This window comes from Seriola aureovittata, chromosome 12 (genome assembly GCF_021018895.1).
Source record: "Seriola aureovittata isolate HTS-2021-v1 ecotype China chromosome 12, ASM2101889v1, whole genome shotgun sequence".
Classification (NCBI taxonomy): domain Eukaryota; kingdom Metazoa; phylum Chordata; class Actinopteri; order Carangiformes; family Carangidae; genus Seriola; species Seriola aureovittata.
This window is the reverse complement of record NC_079375.1, coordinates 9,900,654-9,915,910: the sequence shown is the minus strand read 5'-3', so window position 1 is coordinate 9,915,910 and position 15,257 is coordinate 9,900,654. Positions and strand designations below refer to the sequence as shown.

At 39.1% G+C, this 15,257-nt stretch overlaps 1 protein-coding gene across 2 annotated transcripts; it reads right to left on the bottom strand.

The window, feature by feature from the left end:
- Positions 1-296: 296 nt before the first annotated feature.
- lrrcc1 (leucine rich repeat and coiled-coil centrosomal protein 1) lies at positions 297-14,151 on the bottom strand. Of its 2 annotated transcripts, XM_056392425.1 has the most exons (20): positions 13,750-14,151; positions 13,097-13,302; positions 12,862-12,927; positions 12,591-12,758; positions 10,296-10,462; positions 9,446-9,658; positions 8,877-9,076; positions 7,890-8,064; positions 7,116-7,264; positions 5,828-6,032; positions 5,412-5,551; positions 4,916-5,117; positions 4,170-4,355; positions 3,717-3,891; positions 3,138-3,301; positions 2,732-2,940; positions 2,256-2,393; positions 1,792-1,927; positions 1,049-1,141; positions 297-351 (listed from the first exon to the last, which is right to left on the bottom strand). In XM_056392425.1, the coding sequence occupies exons 1-20, from the start codon at positions 13,791-13,793 to the stop codon at positions 346-348; spliced, it is 3,042 nt and encodes a 1,013-aa protein (XP_056248400.1). In that variant the 5' UTR covers positions 13,794-14,151; the 3' UTR covers positions 297-345. The 2 variants fall into 2 exon arrangements, with proteins under 2 accessions (XP_056248400.1, XP_056248399.1); XM_056392424.1 differs by lacking the exon at positions 297-351 and having other exon boundaries at positions 661-1,141.
- Between the last annotated feature and the right edge of the window lie 1,106 nt (positions 14,152-15,257).

Sequence of the window (15,257 nt, the reverse complement as noted above, 5' to 3'; positions counted from 1 at the left end):
ACCGCACACCACATCAACTGACTGATCAATCGCTCCTAAATCCGAAATCTGTATTGAAGCCCGTGTCCGCCAACAAAATAAACATAAAAGGAATGTTTGCATGATGAAAAATAACATTAAATAAATAAATATCAAAAATAGATAAAATAAAAATACTTGCCACTCGTAGTAAGTACAGCTCAGAGGTCAAGGAGGACTTAGCATCAGAATTTTGATTATAATGAGCATTTCTACTTTTTGTGTGTCTGGTTGTCCAGCTCTTTCTCTTGGTCCTCTAGTTCAGAGATCTGTGCCTTCAAAACCTTTACCTGCTCCAACACCTCTTGAGTTTGGCTGCCTGTGTTCTCACCTCTGGACACAAGGAAGTGTAAAGATAAGATAACAGAAGTCAAATACTGGTATTTTTCAGCCATTTATAGTCAGCATTTGTTCTCTACTAGCAATTTTAACAGGCTTAGTGGCACCTTAAGTGGGTTTCGTAGCCTGGCAAGTGCTATAATGTTTTACATCAACATTCAGAAGTTACAACATACTGACAGTGATTAAAAAATAAATTAAAATTTGTTTCTAACATTTGAAAATGTTACTTCCATGTTTTGTTTTTCTTAATTTTACTTTTGTGATAAGAGGTGCATTACAAAAACATCAATTATCGAGTAAAATTTTTAATGATTTACTTGAACTGGTCAAGGAAAGCATATTCACAAAGCAAAATACTCACATACCAAAAAATTGTAGTAAAACTAATATTAATCGATCATAAGATTAACAATTATTTAACACAGAACCTGATGTTCTCATTTTCCCTTTGCATAAACCCAATTCTGTTACGTGTTCTAAAAAAGAAAAGAAAAATATGCTCAAGAAAAAAAATGAGATAAATCATGATTTATCGAAATACAACAATAACTTAACATAAAAAATAAATAAAAAGTAGTAATTGTAATTGTCATAAAAAATAAATACAACTATCCACTAGTGTTTTAATTCATACATTTCTGTAGCAGCAAAACAAGACGTATTTTATGGGTTAGAAGTCTTTAAGTACACTTGTGAGACGTTTCATTTTCTCTTCCATGATTCGCTTGTTAGTTTCTGTCTCCTCCAGGAGCTGACGCATCTCCTCCTCCACGTCAAACACCTGAGGAGGACAGGCACAATGCAGACAACCTCAGCTGCAGCACACACACGTGACTTCTTTAAACTGCTTCATACAGGATTTTCATGCTCTATAAGTCATCATCTGTTTTAATCACAAAACTGTCAAAAAACATTTCGAAACTGCAGATCTCCATTATTTAGGATTAGTAGGATTTGTCCTATTTCCTTAAATGTATTCGTTTTCAAGATGTTATTTTTTTCTCAAATCCAGACATTCTCAGCTATGTCAGGAATGTAAACCTTTCCATGACAAAATCTTTCCCATTAAGCGTAGTGCATTATGAATCCAACAGTGAAGCAACGGAGACCTTGCATGCAATGTTTGTGTAGCTGTCTCTCCTCTAGCATGGTCACCTGTAACCATTAGTAACTACTTTCAAAACTGCTCCTCTTGAGCATGGTGAAGCAGATAAAACATTAGAAGATAACATTACTGTACCATAGCAAATATTAAGACTATTTTAATTAGAATGTGTACACTATTTAATACAGACGGACTATTCCTTCATTAATACTAGAATGAGCATGATTACCTGGCATTCCACATTTCTCATATATGAATACACTGGCACAAATCCAAAAAACTTGAAGGGAAACTGGGAATTTCTGTGGAAAGTGTCTATATTTTACCTTTTGATTGGCTTGCTCTGTCTGTTTCTGCTTTTCATTAGCCATTCGCAGCAGCTCAGCTTGATGGGAAGCCTGGACAGACTCAAGTTGTCGACGGAAAGCATCATCCACACAGTGCAACTTCTCTACTGCAGCCCTGCAGAACAGACAATCACAAACAAAACATAATATTACGTAAGGTGAGACATTTAACAACTGTGATTGCATTTATTGCATCCCAAACCTCCATTATTTGTCATATTCAACAATTTTCAACCACTACCAAAAAAAAAAAATAAAATAAAATAAAAAATAAAAAATAAAAAGACAAAGTAGGCGAATATGTTTGGATTATGTAGGCATGATCCTTGAGACACAGATGTGCCTGGACCATGTGAGTGGACTGACAGCAGTATGTGCAGGCCCAGAATAGCAGATGGGAAATGCTGAAAAGAGATTTGCTCTCCTCTGACATTGCAGCATACTTGTGGGCTTCTGTTGCTTTATCTCTTTCTTCCAGCAGCAAGCGTTCCTTGGAATCAAAGTTGTCTTTCATACGCTTCACCTGGCTCTCCAACAGAGTGAGCAGGTCTGCTTTCTCCTGCCACTTCTTACTGGAATCACTAAATAGAGACAACAAAACAGAAAACATTGTGGTATTTCAGAAAGTAGCTGCTACATCAATATTTGAGCAGCAGCAGCAGCAGCAGCAGCAGCAGCAGCAGCAGCAGCAGCAGCCTTTGACCATGAGGGTTTGGGTCAGGTTGGCATCTAAAATTAAAAAATTACTACAGCATTCAATTTTACTTTCATATGTTGTTTTCAAATAACTTTTTAAAATACAATGATAAATTGATTATAATGGACCTTTTTATCCTTGTCTCACTTCATTTTCCACACACGCAACACTAGGGCAGAACTTTTTGCGCTAAGTATAGTGTATTTGTGATGGGACCCTTGCCTGTGAATTCTTTTGACCTCCTCTAGCTCTGCCTCTCTGTCCTCCAGCAGCTGTTTCAGCTCTTCCTTGCGCAGGCTGACATGTTCTAGCTGCTCTCTCAGCTCAGCCTGCCGTGCTGTTTCCTCCTCCTGCTGCTGCTGGAAACTCTTCTGGGCCTGGACTGCCTCCTCACGCAGCCTACGGATCTGATCGTCACGCTCCTGCAAGACCTAAACAGCAGGAAGGTGGGGGGAGGAAGAGAAACTGCCTCAGTGTGTCTCAAGATAAAAACAGGATAAGACAAGACAGATAGATTCATACACACAAATGCACATAAACATACACCAACTCTCAATGCTCATGGTAGAACGCACAAACATGAACGTATGACAGGTTCTGGTAGGATGTTTGTCTTTTGCTGTCCTACCTGTTTGAGTTTGCGGATGGTCTCTGTCTGGTCATCAATGATTTTAACTTTGATTTTGAGGGCATCGTTGTCCCTCTCATTCTGTTTCTTCTGTGTCTGCAGCTCAGTGCTCAGCACCTCTATCCTGGCCTCCAGGCGCCCACGGTCCTGAGCTAAAGATGCTCCTAGCAAAGAGATACACATACAATTGTAAACCAGATCATGTCTTTAATGATAGAACTTGTGAAACTGTTCTATAACTTTTAGGCCTTTATTCTTAATCCTTTACTATATTTTCCTTTTCAATGTCTTTTAAAAGCGGTTTTGATTTCATGTAAATAAATATGAAAGTGTGTCTCACAAGTCACCACTAGATGGCAGGCTCTACTTGATATAAATGAAATAAAACATTAGTACAGTATTAAGCCAAACAAATAATGCCTACTCTAATGTAGAATCTCTAAATGTTAAGAGTGACTTACAGGTCAATACATTACAAAGTAAGTTACAGTCCGTAAAAACAAATAAAACTCGCTGACTGTGTCCCACGCACTGTACAGCTGATTCAAAGTACAAGTGCTCTCCCTGTACGTCTCCCACCTTGCTGAGCGAGCTCCTGGCCCCAAATCCTCCTTTCTGCCCTGAGGCCATCTATCACTGACTCCTGAGCTGTGAGCTGAGACAACAGTCGCGCCTTGTCTTTCTTGAGCAACTCGAGCTGCAGGCTGTGACGCCGGTCCTGCTCCACCTCTGCTTCCAAGGAATGCAGGCGGCTCTGGCAGAGGGACAGACATGGAGACAGTATTAATGATCAACAGCCATCTGTCATGGCTGGCAGATGGAAAGGCAGCTGGACCGTTCAGTATTTATGATGTCCCAAAGTAGTCAAGTCTCCTACAGGCGCAGGCTGAACAGTTTTTGAAAAGGCAATGACTGATGCCCAGGACCGGTCATCTCCATCTTATATAATGTGAATTTTTTCAAACCTGAATCAAGTAATTTGCTCATAATTTACCTAGAGGTTTGAGGAATAAAAATCTCCCTGTGCTGTACCTTTAGATCAGTTACAGCGTCTTTTTTGGCTTTGATGAGCTCAGTGATGCGGTTCTTCTGTTCTTTGACCATGGCTGTGAGCTCCTGCACCAGACAGCCTGATTTTTTCTCCCTCTGCTGGGACTGGGCGAGGGTCGCCTTGAGCTCCATCAGCTCTGCAGTCATCTGATCATAAGCCTCTTTCACCTACAAAAGCAGAGTGTAACTGAATGTGAATAAGGCAGCTAGCAGTTAAACAGAATGAAGGACTTTTGGTTCAAGCATTACCAGATTGACAATTTTATCAATCAATGTCACTTTTGAGGTCTCACAGAGAAGGTTTCAGTGAGGTTTTCATGAGTGAAGGTGTGGCTTGCAATCTGTATCTCATTCAACTTTTCTCAAAGGTCAAAAGTTTGGAGACTTAAACTAGAAAATTGTGCAAGCAGTAGCAATCAAGAATAAGATTACATTTTGTGCTGGGGCTGAATGAAATTGGTAACCATAACGAGAAAGTACAGATTGATTCAAATCCAGTCCTTTTGTATAGCTTTCTTCCTGCGGCAATCACAGACTACTTGTCCAGAGTCAAATGATCCTAATTCAATTTCAGCTTTCACCATCAGTCTATTGAGATTGGGGTCAATTCCAGTTCAATCATTTCACTTTTCACTGGACACAGTAATCTTTTATCAGCTGGACTGTACAGAGAATATAATGAAAAATTACAGGCCATCTGCATGGCTGTTGTCCATCTTTTAGCAGACCTCAGAGAAGCGAGCAGCCTCGATGGTTAGTGCCATGCGGAACTCGTCCTCCAGAGCAGCGTACTGCTTCCTGCCGTCTGCCAGTTTCTCCCGCAGCTCTGCCTCCCTGTGAGCTTGTCTCTGTTCCACTGATGCAACTTCTTGCGCCACAGCGTCACGGAAATCCGTCCCGCTAGGCTGCAAACGCAACTCCAGCTGTTTTCTGCAAAACAATGCAAACAGGCATAGTACACTGACCTGACTACTGGAGCACAAGAGTCTTCACATTGTAATTTGTGAGCAATAACCTGAAATTCTTACTGTAATAGGACTTTGTTAAGTGTTTCATTAAGGACTTTAAATAATAAATGAGACTGACATGTGTTCGCACAATATTTCATTTGGATATAGCAAACTTCTAAAGAAATTTTATATAAAAATCTTATAGTTGATATTAAACCACAAATATCATAAAAAATCCTCTTCTAGTGATGAGTATAAAATCCTCCAGATCTACCTGTGCTCTTGTTCCCTGGATGCGAGCAGTTCATGCAGCTGCTGCAGTTTGTCTTTGTGCTGGCGCACTGAGGCTCTCTGGATGTCCAACTCCCTCTTCAGAGCTGCTGCTTTGTTCTCCAGCTCCTGGTGCCGCTTCATCTGTGGAAGGTCAACACATGTTCTATACCAGCCTGTCACAATGATCGACCCCCTCTGCTGAATCCTTTTATCTTAAGGCTGGATCATTGAATGCTGTACTAGTATAATTAAAATCAATAGATAATAGGGTGTAACAGAATGATGGGCTTTCATTTGCAAGAGTCAGTATAAAAACGTATAAGCTCTGTTTTTCTAGAATGACCGAACTAAATGTACACTGTCTGTATCAAAACAGAGATGCGAGTGTTCTTGGGTATACTTAACCAGCTACTGTACCTCTTCAGCCTGCTGGCGAGTCCTGAGTGCCTCTCCATGGGAGATGCTTTCCTCCAGTCTGTGCAGTGCAGTCTTGCGTTGTTCTTCACTGCTGCGGGCCTGTTCCAGCTGCTGGGTTAGGGACTCACACCTCCCCTCCAGCTCCTCCACATGAGTCTGTAGTGCAGAGTGCCCCGATCGCTCCTTTAGCAACAATTCTTTCAGTCTGCACGGGAAGAAAATGATGATAAGAGTGTGCAAGAGATGCAGGAGTAATTTTTTTCGAATGTCTCTTTTTACTGTATATAGAAATTGGAACTACAACCAATTTTGTGATGCCCTTGACTGTCCTGTGTTTTATCGCTCAGTGTTAAAAATGTGATAGCATTTGAAATTGAAGAATTCTGACATTACACCATCATCAAAATCTTATCTTAAGGGAGAGAAAATAGAATTATAGTGGGAATGGAAAAGAAAAGCGATTTTACAATAGGGCAGTCTGGTGGAAAGAAAAACAAGAGAAAAAACTAGCCTAGTAAGGAACAAGAAAACTGTAGGAACACTTCATATACATTAGCTCCCTCTTTAAATGTGCCATGATGAGTCATTCCTCTGTCATCTGTCTCCTGATGAGCGAGGGAGTCAACAGTAACAGCTGTGTTCAGTGTTATTAGAAAGTGATAGTTAAGATTGATTCATGTAATACTGCTGACATATGCTTGTCACCAGGCTTCTAATTACAATCATAATGCAGATTTATCTAAGCAGGGTGTGATACAAATGAGGACAGTGCAAAAAATAGTTACCTGACTCTTGATATAGCTATGCAGTGCAGAAAGAAGGGATAGAGATAGGAATATTTAATTATAGATAATTATAGCCTCTGGCTATAATTTAAATATAAGGTATATAAGCTGGATGGGTGCGTAGGTTAATGATCTTTTTTACACTAAACAGCTTTATTATCACAGACAGATGAACGAATATTTAAAGGTTTTGGTGTGATGAGCCAGTATGTGTGCTTGATTTCATAAGAGGTTAGGGAAGAATGATAGTGAGGAATTATAATGGTGGGTTGGATACTCATTGTTCAGGAATGAGACAGGCATCAGGCTCTGGACTGAGGAGAGCCAATACAAAAGATGAAGAGGGTAGAAATGGATGAGAATCCATTATGCAGTTGACAACTAAAATCCACAGAGACAAGGTCAATTATCCCCTTTCATCATGATATCTGCTTTAGAGCCGCTGCAGCGATTCATGTGGAAGTTTGTGTGCATAGTGCATACATCTGTGTTTTTTCTCTTACCGGTCTGTGGTGTGCAGGGCCATGCTCTGAAGGTCTTTTTCCTCACTGACCCTTGTCTGCAGGCACTTTAGCTCCTCTGTTAGTTTCCTCACAGCCTGCTCCGCCTTCCAACGCCTCTCCCTTTCCTGGTCACGCTCCTCCACAATTGTCTGAAACACACACACGCGCGCACACACACACACACACACACACACGCACACACACACACACACACACACACACACACACACACACACACACACACACACACACACACACACACACACATTGAGTTAACATACATAGACATACAAAAAACTGGCATTACTTTGGCATCAATTTGAAAAGTGGATTTCTGCTACATTTGACATTTTTATAGTTGTCCTCTAACCATAATGCTTGGTGATCTAAGGGATGAACAATTAAATAACATTGTGAATGTTTCAAAAGGTTTTTGAAGTTTTTGTGAGTTCCTGTAAAGAATACTAATAAGAATAAAGGGGAGAGCGACTGATTTTACACATCAAAGTCTGTTACAGGTCTGAGCTGCAAAAAGCCTGACACCATGTTAAATGATCATTATAAACTGTATATTTAGGGGTTTTTGGAAGAAACAAGACATCTGAAGATGTCCCCTTCAGCACAACAATGTTTCATAGACTAAATGTTTCAATTAATCAAAAAATATCATCAGATTAAAGGCCATTGGCTATGTAGCAATTGGGGAACTTACAAATGGCTTCTTTAACCAATCTTTAACCAATAATGAAAATAATAGGCCTATCCATCCTGTACCCTGTAGGTTTCCTCCTCCTCGGTGGACTTCCTTTTCACATCGCCTGAGGTCTTAGCAGCTCTCAAAGCTCCACTCCTTGTTGGTCCAACTGCGTCTACAGCTCCTGCACCACCAGGCTTCCTCCTGGGCGCCACAGCAGACTTTGAACTCCTCTGTTTATGATTCTCCTGATCGCTGCACATAAAACAAATCACAGAAATTGAACCAGCTGTAAAATTGATTATAAACACCCCTCAAGCTAATGTCTGGTTCAATAAAGGTCAGATCAGATGACTTTTTCAGGTAAGCAAAGTCTGAACAACTTTAAATTGAATTTGGAGGTAATATTCTAAAATCACCTTGCTTTAGATGAGGACAGTTGGGAGCTTACTTAAGTTAAATTACTGAATCTTAAGCACATCATCAGTGGCTGATGAAGTAAGATGAGGGTGTAGACCACAGAGGCATGGTCATTAATCATGGGAATGAGAAGACAGTTGTAATTTCTAACATAGAGGAGGAAAGTTTACTACATCACTCATAGAAGAAAATTTATCACCCCCTTTCAGCTGAGAGGTAAAAGGATTTCCTCTATCATAAAAAATACCTGATGATATTAAGTTGATGCATGATGTACGAAATGAAAATATCTATTGCCACATATTGTGTTTGATTGTTATGGATGCTTTTGATTTTGTAAATTATTACATCATAAACACTTATGTGTCAGCAAACTTTTGCAAGTATATAAATGTGATTATCATTACTCAAAGGTACACTCCCTGACTTTGTTATAGTGTCCAACAGTGCTGAAAATGTCTTCAAACAGCTGAGTTTCAAAACATTAACAGAAACTTCTGAGGAATCTGGGGTGGGAGTTAGCTACTATAACAAAATCAGGGAGTCCAATCATACCATGATGGCAAAACAAATTATTCACACTAGAGAGTAGTTAACCTGAAAGCTGAAACACTGTCATGTGTAGAGGTATGCGGGCAGAGAATCACCTGTCTGATCTCCTGCCTTTGATCTCCATGCTGGTCGTCCTCATTGTTATGTTCTTACGATATTTGGGGATCCTGGTGCGCCTCCTGTTCTCCTTCCCGCTGTCACACTCACTCTCTGACGTGCGGTCTGTGTCCCTCTTGGCTTTTCGTAACGTCACCACGGAATGAGTAGAGCCACTGGTTTTGTCACCTGCAGGGGTCTGGGCAAATATTGCAGAAATGCTGATAATATGCGAGGGGATGAAATAAATATTTGACAGATTATATGTTTAGATGAATACAAACTTATTAAAAAATAAATCAAACATAGGATGTATCTGATAGACACAAGTGTGTCTTTAAGATGAATGTTTTGAATGCAAAAATACTGTTATTCGTGATATATTATGTGCCTTATATTTTTAAACGAGGAGCCTTAGCTACACATTCAGGCCAAATGCTATTGGTTTCTACTTTGAAATAACAAACCAGTGTCTGTGTGTCTCTTTAGCTTTCGCTCCTAGTGTATACCTCACACAAAAGTTCCTTAATAAATGACTCAATGGCTTTCAGTAGTGTTAAATAAGCACCTTCTGGATGAGCTGCGACACCTGGTGCTCCAGTTTCCTGATGCGTTGTTCATTAACGGGGTCTGCTGGAGCCACAGCGGAATGAACTGGCTGGAAGCACTGGTGATCTGGTTGTGTGGCTGCATCTGTAATTGCTTCGGAGGCAATCCGCTGCCGAAACTGGGTCAGCACCTCGTCAATGCGGGGTGTGGTGAGAGGGCCGTCCCCTCTTAGCTGCAATGGAAACTTAAATTGTATTTTTCCCCACTTGATTAAGAACATGGTCTTACATCAGGATACCTACTACGGCTGTGTCACACTCCACTCCAGCTAATTTAAACTGGAAATTGCCATGTGGTGCAATGAATATGTAAAGTAACTTATTATTATTATTAAAGAGATCAGATTCCCCAACTTTTGCTATTCTGGTATAAATCCACTAAATTACAGTATACTCCAACAATTCAGACTTTTAAACTTTATACTTGTTCAGTAATATGACACTTTCCAAAAGTGAGAGGACAGGCTGTGCAGTGAAAAATCACACTTTTTTTTCTGAAGGTGTGAATGAATTTTTCAAATCCAAAATATACAGATATGGACAACAAGTCTAGCAAAGATTAAATGAATAATTAAATGCAATGCCAAAGTCATTTTGTATCACATTTCAAAAAACATTTTGTGAGGCATGTAACTGTTTTTAGGTGAAACTTCTTTCTCTCAGGCCTCTTAGTTAAATTACATTGCGCTCTATATGAATGACTGTAAATTAGCTGGGTGTGTTCTTCAGTGAAAGAAATAACTGCATTATGGTTACTATATTAAAATACATAATTGTCTAAATTAATAGTAGTGTGGTATCAATAATTACAGCTTCATTGTGACTTGTATCTGAGGAGAGCAGGAGGTCCACATAGTCCTCCAGACCAGGGATATCACAGGGACTAACTAGACCTGGATGTGATGGATTTCCCAGCCGGTCCAGGCCATCCAGGACGGAGATCTGTGGCAACGACTGCATAACAATCTCCCTGTAACCTGCAGCATGACAGACACACACATACATACATTTAAAAAACCAAACCCGACTATTGCCCGACTAAAACATCAAATGTCACTGTGGTTATGTTGCATAAAATCAAATAATCCATATCTAAATGAGTAGCCTCTCTTGTGCGTGTGCTATCCACATATTCACTATTGATGCGGTTCATTTAATGAGAACTGAGCACTGCTAACATTGGTGTATCTACACATATTGACAGCGAGGGTTGTAAGAACGCTTTAAGTATGCTCTCATTGATTTAAAGAGATACTTTCAACAACTACTGCAGTGCATTAATCATGAACAGGAGGATATGGATAATGGGTGCTCAGCATAACAGAAGAGATTTTTTACATTAGTACAGCTGCTGTCAATCGAATTATGAAGAAACAGGGACAGGAAAACACATAGAGAGACTACAAGTCGTTACTATCAGTGGCTGTCGATTTGACTACCACTGATTTTCACTGTGCATTCATTACAGACAATAAAGGAGATGGTGATGGTCAGTTATTCTACAAAATCCAACAATTATCCCCTGGAGTAGTAAGTGATTCATCAAAAACAGAGAGAGGAGAAAAAATCAGCAGGTATCAAATACTTTTGATGTCAATTATTACACTTCTCAAATGTCCAACACCTAAAATCTTTAACCTCCTAAGACACGAACTCTTGCATGGCGTGCATTTTTAATTTCTCTTTGCTATTTAGGCTGATTGGGACCTGATGAGTGTAACAACAAAGAATTATCTTTTTACATGATGTAGTTTCTGAGAAAAATGATGTGAGGACATTAGTTTTAAATTTCGATAGAAACCAATAAAGAGACAATTGAGTAATGATGTGCAAAACTATTTATTTGGTGCCAGAACACAGCAGCATTTTCCTGAGTGCAAAAACAAAATGAGAAAGAACAATTGTGCCCCTTTGAGCAATATGGCTCATTTGAAGTACTGCTAACAGTTGCAGAAAGACGTATGTCTGTAACAAAGTAAAAAACATTCTGAACATTTTGCATTGTTACTGTTCTAAACTGTTCATTTCAATTTCTGAACATGGCTCATATGTGGTCACCAGGCCCTTGTTGAGAAAAAGTTAGTATTGTGGTCTAGAGAACCCGAAATGTGAGGTCCACATATGTGGACGCCAGGTCCTAGGAGGTTAATATACACTAAGCCTCCAGTTTATTAGGTATACCTAGCTAAAACGAATGTGGTCAACAACAGACCAGCAATAAACCCTATTTTCATGGTGGATGAGTGTTCAAGCTATTTTAGTTAAGGTTAGTGTTGTGGTTTGTGTGCCTGGGGCTGTTCCTAATATTTAGTTTACCTTCACTGATATACATGTGCTGGACAGAACAGCTAATTATAATGCCTTCAAAAGTACCATAAAGTTGAATCAACACAAATAAATAACTCCAAGCGTGTTCAGCTGGAAGTACTTATTATTGTATCAATGGTGGTGAATGCTAGTATGGTGTGTAGAGGTGTAGTCTTAAAAAGGTTTCAGCCTGCAAAAGAAAAATAAGATATATTTTAGGAAGGTGTACCAATTAAACTAGCAAGTGAGTGTAGTCTCTGTGTACACTAGGACTGCCACTAACAATTATCAGTTATTTGATTAACATTTTTTTTCTGCAAAATTGAAGTAAGAAGTAGAAAACTGTGTTATGATTTTCCCACAGACAAAGGTGCCATCTTCAAATGTCTGAAATCCAAAGATAGACAGTTTACTATCATGAATGACAAATGAAGCCATAAATTCTCACACTTCTGCTTAAAAACTGACAAATGATTATTCAAATGTGAAGATAGTTGGTGACTTTCTGTCGAATGACTAATCGACTGATAGTTATTGTTGCAGCTCTATCTTTGTGACAAAGATATGTCTTGAAAACATGGTAGATGGCAGTTTAACAATGAACCTGACATTCTTCACAGTCTCAGCACCAGACATTTTAAATGACCTTGCACTTTTGATTGAACCATGTGTTTGTTTTTGTTTATTTTACATATCAGCTCATGAACCCATACAGTATATTTGTAAAAGGCTGTTATTTACAGGGAATATATTGGTCTAGGTAAAAGTGTACTCCAAAATAAAGTTTTTATGACCTACCTGGTGACCCACACACAGGGTTGTCTCTGCCATCCTGGCTTAAAGTCACCTCTCTTACACTTTGCAATCCCAGCAGGCACTGAAGCAGTTGATCAATGCGGTCCAGGTGGTTGCTATGGAGACTGAGGTGCTTCAGCTTGTACTCCGTGCCATGAAGATACAAAAACCCTGATGGGAACATCAGGAATCAACAGCATTGGCATGTCAATCACTTGTTAATGTTTTCATTAGAATGCAGAAAAAGAAACTGTTCAGTCAGAATTGAACTCACCAGTGAGGTTATTTATCTGATTGTAGGACAAGTTTAATCGTGTTAAGTTCACAAGGCCATTCAGTCCTGTGGCACAGAGAGAGGACATTAACAACTGAGTGATTTTACAGCTCATAAAGCAGTTACAGCAACGTCAGAGTAAACACAAGAGCCAGTGATGAAGAATTATTACTTGGGGAACTCCCACAATGTTTTAACATTTATTATCTGACTAAAATGGTGACTAAAGACTCACCTTCAACCTTGGTGATTAAGTTACAGGATAAATTTAATGTTCTCAGGGAAGTAAGGGAACTTAGACCTTCAATCTTAGAAATACAATTGGAAGAAAGGTCTAAGTGCCGCAGGTGCCAAGCTGAGGTCAGACCCTCGATCCTTGGGATGTGATTGCAGTGCAGACTGAGTGATGTTACAGTGGGAGTCAAGGGAACATCCAGCAAACTAGACAAGAGGCAACAAGGGGAAACAACAGGATCATCATAAAAGAAAAAAATAGTTTCATAACTTAATACCCAGAACCATTTTGACCTGCACGAAACTGTCCCTCAACCTTAGAGACAACAATTACTCTTTCTATCAATGAAACTGTAATTTTTTTTGGAGTAGTCAATTAGTGGTTAAGTCTACTAAAAATACCCAGAACTGCAAAATTCAAAGTTTCCCAATGTCTTTTTTTGCCTGACAATCTGACCTCCTCCATTATGCTTCATAGGAAAATATTCAACTTTTTACTTCATGTCAATCTCACTCATAGTGACAGGCCACTTTGCATATTTAGATTTCATGTACAATATGTTTAATTTTTTTTTTAATCAGGACTTAAAATTATGGTAATACAACCTCTATTTAAGTTGGGAATAACAAAAACAAAAAGCTGTGATTAGTTACCTTGTTATATTCTTGTCGATAAGACTCAGCTCCTTGTCTCCCATAACGATGACTATGATGCTATTTACGTGTTTGTACTGTCTGTGTGATGTTCAACATCAAGTCTCTTGACAAATAAAACAAACCGCTGTCACATTAAGTTAAATGTACAGAAGACTTGGGAGGAATGAGCCGACACAACTCAATCTTTAGCTACGTAAACTAGCAGCCTAGCAAAAGTTTACTATCGACCGAGCTCAAAGGAGGCTCACTCATTCAAACCCGTCTTCAACCTACAGTTACAAAAGCTGGGACAGCCAACAACTGGAGTGTTATATTTTCTAACAGGCAAAATAGCATTGTTGAGATCGTTAACACATTTCTTGTTGCTGTTTGCAGCCTCGGTCGAGTTGAACTGGCCGCTTCTAGCACTGGACTTCCTGTTTACATGACGTCGTTAACGGCAACATCCGGGACACTGAAAGACTCTGCCTAAGGCTTTCTTACAGGTCAGCGCAAAGGATTTTAAAGTATTAAAACGTTAAAATTAAAGATGGACCTCAGGTCAAATATCTCAGACAGTGCACTGTCAGTGTTTTGAATAATTTGAAACAGAGGAGCAAAGTACCAGAGCAGGAAGTTCTAGAGTGGTCCATGAGCCAAATCTCCCCCCCCTGAAAATGTGGTATTTGTGTCTCTTTATTGTTTTGTTTTTTTTGTTTTGTTTTTTGTTGGTGTTTTTAGTTTCTGTCGTTGGCTTTTGTGGACGTTTTGCATCTGATTTTGTTCATTTTATACCTCTTTGTAGTCCTTCTGTGTCTCTGTGGTTGGTTTAGAGTGTCTTTGCAATTGTTTGATTGACTTCCCAACAAGAAGTCACTTCAAAAAGAGGCTCTTGTAACGTCTGATCATAATTAATGATTTGCATCACAAAGTCAAATTAGGTCACAGTCTAATACACATGTGACAACTGTTTATTGTGTGTAGATAACTTATCATTTACATTTCAAGTGTCATGGTGCAGCACAAAACGTACATTTTCCTCCGTGAGTCTTTTTTGTTTTGTTTTGTTTTTTTTGTAGAATAAGTATTAACATAAGCTCCTGTCAAGGGTGAAACTATATCTGCCCTTGGATACAATACTAAAGCAACCAGTTTTATAAATCTGTTTTATTTTTAAAAGAATATGTACAATATGTACAACTGCGTTGTCATGGTGCCTGTAAAACTAAGTTGCCCCCCCCTCCCCCCCCACTGAGCAATACTGATAAAAAACTGACCAACAGATGAACCAAATAGCTGTTCTACAGTTCTATAAGCTTATAATTGAGAAGTCATCACTATAAGTGATCATATTTAACTTTAACTTTAACTAACTATTAACTTTTTGCAAAGTACATGCACAGCCTGAAGTCTAACACTAAACATAACAAAAACAGAAAACTATTCAAATAGATTTAAAGGGAGAATTTGCCTTCACATCACAATTGTTAGATTAGGTTTCCACACAAGAAGTGTTGTAATCTAGG